This window comes from Mustelus asterias, chromosome 13 (assembly GCF_964213995.1).
Source record: "Mustelus asterias chromosome 13, sMusAst1.hap1.1, whole genome shotgun sequence".
Taxonomy (NCBI): domain Eukaryota; kingdom Metazoa; phylum Chordata; class Chondrichthyes; order Carcharhiniformes; family Triakidae; genus Mustelus; species Mustelus asterias.
This window is the reverse complement of record NC_135813.1, coordinates 3,986,366-4,003,115: the sequence shown is the minus strand read 5'-3', so window position 1 is coordinate 4,003,115 and position 16,750 is coordinate 3,986,366. Positions and strand designations below refer to the sequence as shown.

Sequence of the window (16,750 nt, the reverse complement as noted above, 5' to 3'; positions counted from 1 at the left end):
TTAAAGTCTTTGAACAAGGTGTCGGCAGCGGCCGTCATCGTCTCCTTGGTAACTTCGCCATCGGTGAACAGCTTCTTTTGTTTTGTCACATAAAATGAGTGACTGTTGAGTTTGCAACATTCCCTTTAACTCCCCAAATTTTGTCCAGATGGCACTGTTTGAAGGGAAATTTTCTTCAAATGTTGCATGCATTGTCTTGTGATGCCGTTCCGAATTACCTCTTACTCAAGGCTACGCTCTTGACAAAAGAAACAAATGGTCTTGCCTTTGACATGCGTAAAAATAAATTCGCTTTCTCATTCCTACTGGAAACGGTAGGTTTCTGCCCTCCTGGAGCTCCCTGGCTTCTTGCTCATCATTTTGTCTTCACCCAACTTGGTCCACGTTTTGGCGTCTGTGATTCGGCAGTCAGTGAGCTGATTCGCTCATCATGGGAAGCCCATGTCCTGCACATTTCCGGCAGTTAATGAGCTGATTTGTCACCCCAAGCCCGACTCTCGTGCAATTTTTGCAGCGGTTCGACAGCCAATGACCATCAAGTTTTCGCGACTCCAGAATCGACCTGTTGACCGATCGACTATTTGGAGACCAACGTCCTATAACATAACGGATTGGAGCTGTTAAAGAAGGTGGCTCACCACCACCTTCTCGGGGCAGTTTTAGATGGGTGATAAATGCTGGTCTTGCCAGTAATGCACATCTTGTAAATGAACAATGAAAAGCACAGAAGAAGGCCATGCCACCCATAGTACCTGTGTCGAATCTCTGAAAGAGTTGTGCAATTAATCTCCCTGAGCCCTATGTTTCCTATTTGATGTTGCACACAAATACAAGCCAGATTTGTAAACCCTTCACCTGGGGGAAGGAGATAAATGTGTAATGTGATATCTGAATCCTTTTACAGATCACTTGAAGCTCAAGGACGTCAAGAAAAGTTAAAGGAAGAGCATCGCCGCAGAGCTAAGGTACAGAGCAATGAAATGTGAACACAGTCTAATGCAGTAAGCTCCGTTTTTGTAGAAAATATCGGCCAGTAAGCTTAACGTCGGTAGTGGGGAAAATTCTCGAATCCATTATCAAGAACTTTACAGCAGAGCATTTAGAATGTAGCGGCAGGATCAGACAGAGCATGGATTTATGAAGGGGAAATCATGCTTGACAAATCTGTTGGAATTCTTTGAAGATGTAACTAGTAGAGTTGACAGGGGGGACCCAGTCAATGTGGTATATTTGGACTTTCCGAAAATGTTTGACAAAGTCCCACATAAGAGACTATTGTGCAAGATTAAAGCACATGGGATTGGAGGAAGTGTATTGAGATGGATAGAAAACTGGTTGGCAGAGCGGCAACAAAGAGTAGGAATTAATGGGTGCTTTTCAAATTGGCAAGCAGTAATTAGTGGATCGGTGTTGGGACCCCAGCTATTCACAATATATATTAATTTGGATGAGGGAACAAACATCTCAAAAGATTTGCAGATGATACCAATTTGGGCGGGAGGGTGAACTGTGACGAGGATGCAGAGATCCTTCGGAATAATCTGGACAGTTGGGTGAGTGGGCTAACCAATGGCAGATGCAGTATAATTTGGATAAGTGTGAGGTTATTCACTTTGGAAGCAAAAACAAGAAGACAGATTACTACCTGAATGGCTGTAAATTGGGAGAGGGGAGTGTGCAGCAGGACCTGGGTGTCCTTGAGCACCAGTCACCTGAAGGTAAGCATGCAGGTGCAGCAGGTGGTAAAGAAGGCAAATGGCATGTTGGCCTTCATTGCGAGAGGTTTCAGTTACAAGAGCAGGGATGTGTTTTTGCAATTATAATTACTGGATGTTGGTTGCTGGGGTATTATTTGAGGCCTGCTCACTCTCCAGTATTGTACCCAAGTAGTCATTTCCCATGTCTGAGAGCAAGGCTGACTGCAGGGGGCAAACTCCATCTGTCCTTGCTAAGGCGAAAAGGAGAGAGGAAAATAAAAAAAATCATAGATAGAGGGAAAAGTACTGGGAAAACTAATGGGATGAAAGTCTGACAATTCATCAGAATCTGATGACTAACATCCTAGAGTTTTAAAAGAGGTGACTACAAGAGATAGAGTCAGAGGTTTACAGCATAGAAACAGGCCCTTCGGCCCAACTTGTCAATGCTGTCCCTTTTTTCAACCCCTAAGCTAGTCCCAATTGCCACATTTGGCCCATATCCCTCTATATGCATCTTACCCATGTAACTTTTTAAAAGACAAAATTGTATCCACCTCTACTACTACCTCTGTTCCAGACACTTGCTACCCTCTGTGTGAAAAAATTGCCCCTCTGAACCCTTTTGTATCTCTCCCCTCTCACCTTAAATCTATGCCCTCTAGTTTTAGACTCCCCTACCTTTGGGAAAATATATTGACTATCTTGCTGATCTATGCCCCTCATTATTTTATAGACCTCTATAAGATCACTTCTCAGTCCCCTACGCTCCAGAGAAAAAAGTCCAATTCTATCCAGCCTCTCCTTATAACTCAAACCATCAAGTCCTGGTAGCATCCTAGTAAATCTTTTCTGCACTCTTTCTAGTTTAATAATATCCTTTCTATAATAGGTTGACCAGAACTGTACATAGTATTCCAAGTGTGGCCGTACCAATGTCTTGTACAACTTCAACAAGACATCCCAACTCCTGTATTCAATGTTCTGACCAATGAAACCGAGCATGCTGAATGCCTTCTTCACCACTCTGTCCACCTGTGACTCCACGTTCAAGGAGCCATGAACATGTACCCCTAGATCTCTTTGTTCTGTAACTCTCCCCAACGCCCTACCATTAACTAAGTCCTGCCCTGGTTCAGTCTACTAAAATGCATCACCTCATATTTACCTAAATTGAACTTCATCTGCCACTCGTTAGCCCATTGGCCCAATTGATCAAGATCCCGTTGCAATCCTAGATAACCTTCTTCACTGTCCACTATGCCACCAATCTTGGTGTCATCTGAAAACTTACTAACCATGCCTACTAAATTCTCATCCAAATCATTAATATAAATGACAAATAACTGGACCCAGCACCGATCCCTAAGGCACACCACTGGTCACAGGCCTCCAGTTTGAAAAACAACCCTCTGTAACCACCCTCTGTCTTCTGTCATCAAGCCAATTTTGTCTCCATTTGGCTACCTCATCCTGGATTCCGTGAGATTTAACCTTATGCAACAACCTACCATGTGGTACCTTGTCAAAGGCTTTGCTAAAGTCCATGTGGACAACATCAACTGCACTGCCCTCATCTACCTTCTTGGTTACCCCTTCAAAAAACTCAATCAAATTTGTGAGACATGATTTTCCACTCTCAAAGCCATGCTGACTGTCCCTAATCAGTCCTTGTGTCTCTAAATGCCTGCAGACCCTGTCTCTTAAAATACCTTCGTACAACTTACCCACTACAGATGTGATGCTCACCAGCCTGTAGTTCCCAGGCTTTTCCCTGCAGCCTTTTTAAACAAGGCACAACATTTGCCACCCTCCAGTCTTCAGGCACCTCATCTGTGACTATCAATGATTCAAATATCTCTGCTAGGGGACCCGCAATTTCCTTCCTAGCCCCCCACAGTGTCCTGGGATACACTTCTTCAGGTCCCGGGGATTTATCTACTTTGACGCACTTTAAGACCTCCAGCATCACCTCCCCTGTTATAAGTACACTCCTCAAGACATCACTATTTATTTCCCCAAGTTCCCAAACATCCATGCTTTTCTCAACAGTGAATACTGTTGTGGCTGCACTGGTTGTAATCTTCTAAAATTTCCTAGAATCTGGAAAGATCCCAATGGATTGGAAAGCTGAAGATGTAACACCTCTGTTTAGAAGGAGGAGGGAGGCAGAAAGCAGGGAATAATGGGTCAGTTACCTTAACCTCTTAAGTCTCACAACACCAGATTAAAGTCCAACAGATGTATTTGAAATCACGGGCTTTCACGCTGCTCCTTCAGGTGAGTGGAGAGGTAGGTTTTACAAACACGGCATATATAGACAAAGAGACAATTGCAAGATAATGGTTGGAATGCAAGTCTTTTCAGGTATAGACAGTGCCAGTGGAGAGAGGGCTAATCATAGGTTCAAGAGGTGTGAATTGTCTCAAGCCAGGACAGTTAGTAGGATTTTGCAAAGCCAGGCCAAATGGGGATTACATGTAGTGTGACATGAGCCCAAGATCCCGGTTGAGACCGTCCTCATGTGTGGAACTTGGCTACCAGTTTCTGCAGAATCGCTGAGCAGAAGGGGGATGGTGTATAAACGTAGGGAACTCTTTGTTCAACTGTATAGGCAATTGGTGAGACTGCATCTGGAGTACTTTATATAGTTTTGGCCTCCTTACATAAGGATGGACGTACTTGCATTGGAAACTGTTCAGGCACAGTTTACTTGACTGATTCTTGTTACAAAGGGGTTGTCTTCTGAGGAAAGGGTGAGCAGGTTAGGCCAATATTCTTCGCAGTTTAGAAGAATGAAAGATAAGCTTATTGAAACATATAAGATTCTGAGGGGGCTTAACTGAGAGGATGTTTCCCCTCTGCAGAGGGAAATCTATAAGTAGGAAGCAGGGTTTTAAAAAATTTGGAGTGTCTCATTTAAGACGGAAATGGAGAGAAATTTTATTTCTGAACATTGTTGGTCTTTGGAATTCTCTTCCACAGGGTATTGGTCATTGAGGCTATGTCAGATGAATTTTTGATCTACAAGGGAGGTGAGGGTTATGGGAAGCAGATAGGACATTTTAAAAGGGGTGCAATCTTCTCAACTTCTGTCTTGTTCTGCAAGCTGTTGTGGTTTTTGAACACTGTGTACAAAGATATTTCCTGTTGCCTATCACAAATTTGCCATTCATATCCTTCACCCGGTGTTCTCGTGTCTTTACTACTCTGGAATTTACTTTCTTCTTCCTGTTAAATATTTTCTAGTGCATAGAATTTTACAATACAGTAACAGGTCATTAATGCTCCACATGAGCCTCCTCCCACCTCACTTCATCTCACCGAGTGAACAGATCTAATCAGCCACCACTCCATTGCGAACACTCAGCTCTGAGTCAGAAGTCCTCCCACTTCAGCACATAATCTAGTCTGATACTGCAGTGTAGTACAAAGTGGGTGCTGCACTGTCGGAGGTGCCCTCTTTCCAACGAGATGTTAAACAGTCTGCCCCCTCGGGTGGATAGAAAAGATCCCATGGCATTATTTTAAAGAAAAGTGGGAAAATTGCTCTCCCTGGTGCATTTGCAAACAGTAAAGTTTGCAAATAGTAATGGGATAAGTGAGTTAATAAAGTTTATTTATTAGTGTCGCAAGTAGGCTTGCATTAACACTGCAATGAAGTTACTCTTGTGTTTTTAGTTATGGCTCAGGGAGAAACGCTAGCAAAACATTGGGAAAGTTCTTAAAAGGTCCCTTGCTGCTATTTTGAAGAAGAGTGGGGGAGGGCTCCCCAGTGCAGTGGTCACTATTTATCCCTCAAGCAGATTACCTGATCATCGTCACTACTGTGTGTGGGAGTTTGCTGTGTGCACATGCACAGGCTGCTACATTTCCTAAATTACACACTTTAAAAAGTGTGACAACATTTCAAAAGCACTTTGTAGGATGCAAAGCACTTTGTCCTGAGGTCACGAAAAGTGAACTTTTTTTTTAAATCGTGTTCTCTTCTCCCTCAGCCAATATCCTTTTTTTTTATTCCGTTCAGAATCTGAATCTGAAACTTCGGGAAGCTGAGCAGCAGCGACTGCGACAGGAGGAGCTCGAACGTCAGAGGCAGGCAGAAAGCCGGGAGCGAGTGCGGCGACTGAACTGCATCCAGGAGGAAGTGCTGCACCTGAATATGCAAATTGAGCCCCACTTCAAGCAGAAGGAGCTGGTGGGACTGGACCTTTCGGGGTACAGTAACCGTGGCAATCAGCTCTGCAGCCTGGTGTCGGGAGTTATTAAGCTCACGTCGGAGGTGTGTGCATTGTGTGAATGAGACCAGGTACTGGCTACTGTTAAAATCTTATCGGAGTCAAATAGTATGGGGGAAGGCGGAGCGCTGATGGCGCAGTGAATGCAAGCCACATGGCACAGGAAGATCCAAGGTTATATCGACCCAGCTTTTACTGAGTTAACTGATTTCCAATTGATCTCTGCTCACCTCTAATTCTGGCCTCTTAATCATCTCTGGTTTTAATTCCTGTATCTGCCTTCAGTTGCATGGATCCGAACCACTTGGCTGACTTCACCTTTGAGGTTCCTTAAAACCAAGTTAATGGTCAGCCATTTAAATATCTCCTTATGCAGCTTGTTGTTAAATTTTGTTTGATCATACTCTTGTAAAGCTTCTTGGGACATTTTACTTTGTTAAAGATGCAATATTAAGGTATTGATTTCAGTGCCGTGGGTGAAATTAGCCAGTCTAAGCGGTACACTATTGAATATGAGTGTGTGTGCTCTCAGACTGTTGATCAGGCTCGACTGTGATTCTTTCTTAACCCCTTTCCCACCACCATGCAGTAGCTAGTTGACGTTCAGTGTTTGAGGCTTTGTTGAAAATAGTTACTGGAGACTTCCCAGTGTCCATGGAAACCTAACATAGAATGGAGTCAATATCTTTGAGAGATGGGAGGGGGAAAATTAGATTTCTTTGTACCTTGGCTCAAAGCCTCTTGGCCAACTTCTGGCACTCAGCTGATTCAAAGGCTTTGTTCTGCTCATTTGTGGGTTCAACAATGACTTGCATTTCTATAGTGCCCTTTAATATAGTTAATCATCCCAAGGCACTTCACAGGAGCATCTTAAAACACAACTTGACACCGAGCCACATATAGAGTTATGGGTATACTAAAGCAAAATACTGCACATGCTGGAAATCTGAAATAAAAATGGTAAACGTTGGATAAGCTCAGCAGATCTGGCAGCATCTGTAGGGAGAAACAGAGTTAACTTTTCCAATCTAAATGATCCTCCTACAGAACTGAAGAAAGGTAGACACGTACAGAATTAACTTATTGGAAAGGTCAGCGGAGGAGGTGGAGCTGAATACACGACCAGAGATGGGTTGGAGCAAAAGATATTGACAAATTTATCATGGACATGAGGCAAAGGAGAGTGTTAATGGGTGTCTTTAAGGAATAATGAATGCTAATGGTGGCAAAAGGTGAGAAGCAGAATGTGTTAATGGGGGAAACTGAACAGCAAGGGACAGATGGCCAAGTGGGGTTGTGTTGGGGTGGGTCAGGGAGCTAATAAACAACCGACAACAAACTCGGGACTGAGATGAGGAAGAACTTCTTCACCGAGTTGTGAAGCTGTGGAATTCTCCACCACAGAAAGCTGTTGGGGCCAGTTCGTTAGATATGTTCAAGAGAGAGCTGGATGTGGCCCTTGCAATGAAAGGGCATGGGAGAACTTGCAGACGCCGCACAGACAGCGACCCAAGCTGGGAATTGAACCTGAGTCCCTGGTGCTGTGAGGCAGAAGTGCCAACCACTGGCACCGTGCCGCCCAATTGTTATACTGCTCTTGAGGAATGACAGAGTAGGCACTTAGCCCTTCAGACCTATTGTGTCATTCATTTTGATCATGACTTCTTGGTATCTTGTCTTCTGTTCACATTCTGCAACCCGTAATTGCCTGACTCCTCACACATGTCTTTTGGCGAAGGGGAATGATTAAACCTAACCCAGAGGTGTACAGTACCTGCTTTTCATTCTCTCGTTTGGCTCAATTAGCTTTTAATTTTACTATTCAAAAATAAACTTGGAACAATTTGTTTATATGTTTTTCAAACATGCACAAGGCTCCCCCCCTCTAAGTATCTGTATTAACCCATTGAGGAAATGATGGAAAAATGAGGGAAATGAAAAGGAACAGTTAGTTTATCACTGGGCATGACAGGCCAACAGGCTTCAAGGTTTGATTACTCTAGGTTAAGGTAGCAGCTGGCTGTGATTGCTGCTCCCAATCACAACTCGGCGAAAACAGCATAAAATCAGGTAATTCTGCTTTAAACTGACACCTCCCAGCACCCGACGTCAAACGCTCCTGTAAGCACTAGTACAGAATACAAAGAAATGGAAATAGGAAGTTGTACAAAGCTATGGTTAACCTCCATTTAGAGTACTGCATTGAGTTTGGTTGCTGCACCTCTGAGAAGGTGTTGGCTGGGTGCAGCACAGATTCACCTGAATGGTACTGGAGCCAAGGGGATTAAATTTAAGGACAGTTTGCATAGACTAGGCCTGTATTCCCTTGTGCAGAGAAGCTTTTGGGATAACCTCATTGAGGACTTTAAGATCATTGAAGGAGTTGACAGTAGGGAGAAACTATTTCCTTTGGTAGGACAGTGAGTAAATTTAAGGAGGAGTTAAACAACTTTTTAATTGGTTAAAGTCTGTCTTATCTCAGCCTTGAACATATTTAACTCGGTAAGAAATTCACAGCTTCACTCCCTTCTGCAAGAAGAAATTCCTCCTCACCTCTGTCTTAATTGGGCTGTGGAGGGGTCTTTCTCTGCCTGGAGGTCAGTGACCAGTGGAGTGCCCCAGGGATCTGTTCTGGGACCCTTGCTGTTTGTCATTTTCATAAATGACCTGGATGAGGAAGTGGAGGGATGGGTTGGTAAGTTTGCTGACGACACCAAGGTAGGTGGTGTTGTGGATAGTTTGGAGGGATGTCAGAAGTTGCAGCGAGACATAGATAGAATGCAAGACTGGGCGGAGAAGTGGCAGATGGACTTCAACCCGGATAAGTGTGTGGTGATCCATTTTGGCAGATCCAATGGGATGAAGCAGCAGTATAATTTGAAGGGTACCATTCTTAGCAGTGTAGAGGATCAGAAGGACCTTGGGGTCCGGGTCCATAGGACTCTTAAATCGGCCTCGCAGGTGGAGGATGCGGTCAAGAAGGCGTACGGCGTACTAGCCTTCATTAATCGAGGGATTGAGTTTAGGAGTCGGGAGATAATGCTGCAGCTTTATAGGACCCTGGTTAGACCCCACTTGGAGTACTGCGCGCAGTTCTGGTCACCTCATTACAGGAAAGATGTTGAAGCCATTGAAAGGGTGCAGAGGAGATTTACAAGGATGTTGCCTGGATTGGGGGGCATGCCTTATGAGGATAGGTTGAGGGAGCTTGGTCCCTTCTCCCTGGAGAGACGAAGGATGAGAGGTGACCTGATAGAGGTTTACAAGATGTTGAGAGGTCTGGATAGGGTAGACTCTCAGAGGCTATTTCCAAGGGCTGAAATGGTTGCTACGAGAGGACACAGGTTTAAGGTGCTGGGGGGTAGGTACAGAGGAGATGTCAGGGGTAAGTTTTTCACTCAGAGGGTGGTGGGTGAGTGGAATCGGCTGACGTCGGTGGTGGTGGAGGCAAACTCGTTGGGGTCTTTTAAGAGACTTCTGGATGAGTACATGGGATTTAATGGGATTGAGGGCTATAGATAGGCCTAGAGGTAGGGATATGATCAGCGCAACTTGTGGGCCGAAGGGCCTGTTTGTGCTGTGGCTTTCTATGTTCTATGAACCCTTACTCTGGCAAGTGCTAGTGCATAGACTTTTGGTGAGAGCTCCATTGAGTTTGCCACATAGTCCACTGATGAAATGGGGAGGTGATGGCCTAGTGGTATTATTGCTAAACTATTAATCCAGAAACTCAGCTAATGTTCTGGGGTCCTGTGTTCTAATCCCGCCGTGTGATTTTTATTAAATTTGAATTCAATTTTTTAAAAAATCTGGAATTTCTAAAAATCTAATGATGGCCATGAAACCATTGTCAGTTGTTGGAAAAACCCACCTGGTTCACTAATGTCCTTTAGGGAAGGAAATCTGCTGTCCTTACCCAGTCTGGCCTACGTGTGACTCCAGAGCCACAGCAATGTGGTTGATTCTCAACTGCTCTGGGACAACTATGGATCGGGCAACAAATGCCGGCCAGCCAGCAACACCCATATCCCACGAAGGAATAAAAATGAGGTTTGAGTGCTGATTAAGGACAATAATTTGCATGTGGTAGGGCTGCCAGTACCCTTGGAACCACACTTGGCGAGAATTTCCAAGAGTGTGAAAAGGGGAGGAAATTGAGGAGTGGGGGGACTGGGGCAGGTGTGGGAGTTGAGAGGCAAAGAACATGAGATAGGAGCGGGTGTAGACTATAGGCCTGGTGAATTCTGGATTCTTAAATCACTCAAATCTATTCATAAATCACTTTTGCCCCTATGTAGGGTGGAGTGCCACATCAGGAAGATATTCTGAATGCGGAGCGAGCCTTGCAACAAATGCGAGAACTAATAGCTGAGATGCATGAGAAAATTGCTGCTGAGAAAAAGAGGCTAAAGGAGGAAGAGGAGGAAGCGCTTCAGAAAAAGCAGGAAGTGGAAGCAGAAACAGTAAAGCCTGTCCCACAAGTGACAACGAGTCCTAAAGAAGGTAACTGTCAAGGTGCAGCCCTGGTGTGAAAGTCTGATCGATTGTAGAGGGGGTTTAAATGTTGGCAATCCAGAGATGGCAGGAGTGGAAAACTTTGGACCTCGTGGTCTTCAGAGACCGGAGCCACGATACTATTTTGGCTCTTATTTTGTTGATGCAGCAACTTTACTTTCCGACTTTCGTGTGTCTGTCCAGGGAAGTGCTCAGTGTCGAATGAGGCTGCTGTCACTAGGTGTTCTTCACCAATATCCCGCAACCTGAGGACAGGGGGAAGAAAGAGAATGCTTCAGTGATAGTGCCCCTGACTCAGCCTAGCTGATATACAGGCTAGGTTTAAATTCAGCTTCCTAAAAGGGAAGCTGCCCTTCCAAAATGGAAGCAATTAACCATTTTGCTCGCCTCCCTTACCAAATGATCTGTCCCCCACCACCATTGGACTCCATCTCTTTGTTAAGCCTTCAATCTGAAATGTGAAAATCATTTTTATGTTTCTTGATCCTTGCCTGAGTTATTTACTGCAATGTGCTTTCATCAGTAAAAGTGACTATGAAATTATTAGAATGTAATTTACAAAGTAAATTGGCCCCTGCCAACTGGTAGAATAGTCTGGACGGACTAACAATCCGGAGACTGAATTTGCATTCAATTTTGAATATCTGTATACGAGGAGAATCGCTCTAAGGTTTATCTTGCATTAAGTTTATTTTAATGATTGTGTGTCAGTCGTGGCTCGGTTAGTTCCACACTCACCTCTGAGTAACAAGGTTCCCGTAATAATCTCGCCCAGGCTGGTCTTCCTGCATTATGCTGCTTTATTCAACACGAACATAAGGCGTGTCCACGGCTTACAGCAACACCAGTCCTCCGCTCCATAGCTACAATACTCCGGTCTAGGTTGAGAGCACAGATGTTAAACTCCTGCAGCTTGTCTCTCATTACGCAAGCTCCCGCTCACTCAATAGGGGACTCCACCAAGCCCACAGAGAGATCTTCTGCTGATGCTCCACATCCTTTGTGGCTACTATAACCGTTCCAGATGTAATTCTCACTCCAGAGTTAAGTACAGAGGCCAAGGCTGACACCCCTAGGCAATACCGAGGAGGTGCTGAACTGCCACGGAAGGTGTGTCCTGTGGATGAGGGGTTATGAAGCCTCATCTTTTACTTTGGTGGGTGTAAGAGATCCCATGGCATTGTTTCAAAGAAGAGCAGGGGAGTTATCCCCAATATTTATCTCTCGACCAACATCGCTAAAACAGATAGTCACGGTGGCACAGTGGTTAGCACTGCTGCCTCACAGCGCCAGGGACCCGGGTTCGATTCCCAGCTTGGGTCACTGTCTGTGCAGAATCTGCATGTTCTCCCTGACTCTGCGTGGGTTTCCTCCGGGTTCCTCCCTCAGTCCTAAAGAAGTGCTGGTTAGGTGCATTGGCCATGCTTAATTCTCCCTCCATGTACCTGAACAGGCGTCAGTGTGGCAACTAGAGGATTTTCACAAACGTTTTTGCAGTGTTAATGTCAGCCTACTTGTGACACTAATAAATAAACTTAAAACTGTTTGTGGCAGATTGCGTATTGGCTGCTGTATTTCCTACATTACAACAGTGACTATTCTTCAGAAGAACTTCATTGGCTCAATAATGCTTTGAGACCTCTGGAGGTTGTGAAATCACTGCAGAAATTGATTTTTTTTCTTTTTTAAACTGACTCTGAAATCTGTCACCTCTGATTAAATTCAAGATGAACAATCTGTTTAGTGATTTTTTTTTTTAATTAAATGGTAGGGCTGCAGATAAAGGCAGGTGCAAGCACCATGCAGTGGTACCAACAGCTGCAGGATATTTGTGACCAATGTGCAGCATCTATTAATGATCTTAACAACAGCAAGGATTCCAAGGTAAAATAATATTAAGTATTTCTGTTTTAAATTGTAATGTGTTTTTTTGTGATGTCCAGTCTCCCCTCCGTTGACATTGATATCAAAGTTTAGATCCCATAAGAATAGAAGTATCATTCTCGACTTTGAAATTTTCACCTGATGCCCCAACAGTGTTTGGGACAGAGTTCCAGATTTCCACTAGCCTTTGTTTGAAGATGTGCTTCCTGATATCACCCTTGAACAGCCCAGCTCAAATTTTAAGTTTATCCTCTTTGTTCTAGACTCCCATAAGACATAGGAGCGGAAGTAAGGCCATTCGGCCCATCGAGTCCACTCCACCATTCAATCATGGTTGATTTCAACTCCATTTACCCGCTCTCTCCCCATAGCCCTTAATTCCTCGAGAAATCAAGAATCTATCAATTTCTGTCTTGAAGACGCTCAACGTCTCGGCCTCCACAGCCCTCTGTGGCAATGAATTCCACAGACCTACCACTCTCTGGCTGAAGAAATTTCTCCTCATCTCTGTTCTAAAGTGACTCCCTTTTATTCTAAGGCTGTGCCCCCGCGTCCTAGTCTCCCCTGCTAATGGAAACAACTTCCCTACGTCCATCCTATCTAAGCCGTTCATTATCTTGTAAGTTTCTATTAGATCTCCCCTCAACCTCCTAAACTCCAATGAATATAATCCCACGATCCTCAGACGTTCATCGTATGTCAGGCCTACCATTCCTGGGATCATCCGTGTGAATCTCCGCTGGACCCGCTCCAGTGCCAGTATGTCCTTCCTGAGGTGTGGGGCCCAAAGCTGCTCACAGTACTCCAAATGGGGCCTAACCAGTGCTTTATAAAGCCTCAGAAGTACATCCCTGCTTTTGTATTCCAAGCCTCTTGAGATAAATGACAACATTACATTTGCTTTCTTAATTACGGACTCAACCTGCAAGTTTACCTTTAGAGAATCCTGGACTAGGACTCCCAAGTCCCTTTGCACTTTAGCATTATGAATTTTGTCACCGTTTAGAAAATAGTCCATGCCTCTATTCTTTTTTCCAAAGTGCAAGACCTCGCACTTGCCCACGTTGAATTTCATCAGCCACTTCTTGGACCACTCTCCTAAACTGTCTAAATCTTTCTGCAGCCTCCCCACCTCCTCAATACTACCTGCCCCTCCACCTATCTTTGTATCATCGGCAAACTTGGCCAGAATGCCCCCAGTCCCGTCATCTAGATCGTTAATATATAAAGAGAACAGCTGTGGCCCCAACACTGAACCCTGCGGGACACCACTTGTCACCGGTTGCCATTCTGAGAAAGAACCTTTTATCCCAACTCTCTGCCTTCTGTCTGACAGCCAATCGTCAAACCATGTTAGTACCTTGCCTCGAATACCATGGGCCCTTATTTTACTCAGCAGTCTCCCGTGAGGCACCTTGTCAAAGGCCTTTTGGAAGTCAAGATAGATAACATCCATTGGCTCTCCTTGGTCTAACCTATTTGTTATCTCTTCAAAGAGCTCTAACAGGTTTGTCAGGCACGACCTCCCCTTACTAAATCCATGCTGACTTGTCCTAATCCGACCCTGCACTTCCAAGAATTTAGAAATCTCATCCTTAACGATGGATTCTAGAATTTTGCCAACAACTGAGGTTAGGCTAATTGGCCTATAATTTTCCATCTTTTTTCTTGTTCCCTTCTGCCACAGCAGTCACTTTCTTTCCCTCTCTGCCCTATCAATTCCTTTAATCAGCTTAAACTGCTCAATTCATCTTATTTAGACCATAAGACATAGGAGCAGAATTAGGCCACACGACCCATTGAGTCTGCTCCGCCATTCAATCATGGCTGATATTTTTTTCATCCCCATTCTCCTGCCTTTTCCCCATAACCCGTCATCCCCTTATTAATCAAGAACCTATCTATCTCTGTCTTAAAGACACTCAATAACCTGGCCTCCACAGCCTTCTGCGGCAAAGAGTTCCACAGATTCACCACTCTCTGGCTGAAGAAATTCCTCCTCGGCTCTGTTTTAAAGGATCGTCCCGTTAGCCTGAGGTTGTGCCCTCTGGTTCCAGTTTTTCCCATTAGTGGAAACATCCTCTCCACGTCCACTCTATCCAGGCCTCGCAGTGTCCTGTAAGTTTCAATAAGATCCCCCCCTCATCCTTCTAAACTCCAATGAGTACAGACCCAGAATTTTCAACTATTCCTCATACGACAAGCTCTTCATTGCAGGGATCGTTCTTGTGAACCTCCTCTCGACCCTTTCCAAGGCCAGCACATCCTTCCTCCGATACGGGACCCAAAACTGCTCATTTATTCAAGGGAATACAAATCTAGTCTACGCAATCTATTCTCATAATTTTAAACTTTTACCTCCCAGTATCAATCGAGTGACTCTGCACTGCACGTAGGTTGTTGGGGCATGGAATGGCGGCACAATGGTTAGCATTGCTGCCTCTCAGCACAAGGGAACCGGGTTCGATTCCTGGCTTGGGTCACTTTTTGTGCAAACTCTGCACATTCTCCCCGTGTCTGTGTAGGTTTCCTCCGGGTGCTCCAGTTTCCTCCCACACTCCAAAGGTGTGTGGGTTAGGTTGATTGGTCATGCTAAATTGCCCCTTAGTGTCAGGGGGCCTAGCTAGGGTAAAAGCATGGGGTTATGGGGATAGGGCCTGGGTGGGATTGTGGTTGGTGCAGACTCGATGGGCTGAATGGCCTCCTTCTGCACTGTAGGATTCTATATTCTTTTCTATATAGAAACAGTGGTGGAAGTAGAATCGATGTTTGTTTTTGAGACAGATTGGTAACTTTTTAAATGCCAGTGTTTACCCCATTTCTCGAGATATTGTGAGATCAAAATGGGCTCCACCTGTTATTTGATTCCAAGAAGTCTTGGGCACTAATATAAACATCACTAAGCATTTGCTGAAACAATGGTCTTGAGGTGGCATAAAGTGTGTTTTTGGGTTTTACTCTTGCTGCTAAGTCAGAGTGATGCTCTGTTCTGTGAGGAGGGGTTCTGCAATCTGGCTGTATGATGGAACTCTCTCTATGGCTCAAGGAACAGTGTTGGGAGAGTCATGAGGTTGGGTTTCAAGCTTTCTTGCTGTTTTCTTTATAGCTGCTTTGTCTGGCTTTTGCAAGAACAATTCCAATTGTGGTTGCAAGGCAGGATTGCAAGTTTTCACCTGAACAAGGTTTGTGGTGTCTTGATGGTAACTGATGAAACTGGAATGTAAGCTATTCCTTCCTATTCCCCCTGATCAATTTTGTTGGGTTACAGTCCAGTTGGTTTTTAGGATGTCTCATTCTACCCTTGAAGCTCCTAAAGGAGGACTTCCTGCCAGCTAAATAATGTGAGCATCACAGACATCTTACAGCACAAAGCAACCTAAAGTTGCTCTGGTTCGAGACTTGCCATACAAGGGGAGAGGGGTTTCAAAATGTCAGGCAAAATAACTTCTAAAAAAACTTCCAGCATTAAATGGTGGGACAATTAAGATGTTGCTAAAGCAGATTACACATGCGTTCATTTCCAGGTGAAAAAGATTAAAATGGATCTTCAAAAAACAGCAACTATTCCTGTTGGTCAGATCTCCTCCATTGCAGGTGAGTGCAGGTTGTTCCTGAGACTTTTTGTCAATTCAATAATGGCATACTTTATATCTTTAGTATTGTTGTTCCTCTTCCCCAACTGGTCACTTCCCTTGAGTTGTTTCGCTGTTTTTCACCTTGCATCTATGTTTGATTTCTTTATCCTATTTTTTATTCATTCATGGGATGTGAGCATCGCTGGCTGGGCCAGCATTTATTACACATCCCTGAGGGCAGTTAAGAGTCAACCACATTGCTGTGGGTCTGGAGTCACATGTAGACCAGACCAGATAAGGACAGCAGATTTCTTTCCCTAAAGAACATTAGTGAACCAGATGGGTTTTTACGACAATTGATAATGGTTTTGGGGCCATCATTAGACTTTTAATTCCATTTTTTTTATTGAATCCAAATTTCACCATCTGTGTGGTGGGGTTTGAACTTGGATCCCCAGAGCATTACCCTGGGTCTTTGGATTACTAGTCCAGTGACAACACCACTACGCCACTGCCTATACCTTGCTATGGTCCACTTGATATCTGTTTTCTAGCTGCTTTTTCTCCTGTTGCTTCCCCATTTCCTTGGAGATATCATCTCCTTGCCAGAGTCGTGTGTTTCCAAGAGCACTGGCTGCTCTCCTGGATTATGCTTGAATGGACATTTTTCCTTCATAAACATTGATCTTTGGTCGCTGTTCAAAGGAGTAAGGCGCAGGATCTCCAAAGACAACTGAGGCTGATCCAGGTGCTTGCATCTGGAATCCATGCTGAGTGGTGGTGGGTTGGAAGGGATGGCTGCCTGGTATTTCCCTGTGGCTGGCTATAGGGTTCCTACTCC

The 16,750-nt window shown here is 44.4% G+C and overlaps 1 protein-coding gene across 1 annotated transcript in view; it reads left to right on the top strand.

The window, feature by feature from the left end:
• Positions 1-16,750, top strand: part of gle1 (GLE1 RNA export mediator) — a 54,603-nt gene that overhangs the window by 12,029 nt on the left and 25,824 nt on the right. Inside the window, exons 5-9 of the mRNA XM_078226223.1 lie at positions 905-965; positions 5,725-5,979; positions 10,234-10,438; positions 12,222-12,334; positions 15,859-15,928. Of these exons, the coding sequence (XP_078082349.1) occupies positions 905-965; positions 5,725-5,979; positions 10,234-10,438; positions 12,222-12,334; positions 15,859-15,928 (704 nt within the window). The remainder of the gene's footprint in view (positions 1-904; positions 966-5,724; positions 5,980-10,233; positions 10,439-12,221; positions 12,335-15,858; positions 15,929-16,750) is intronic.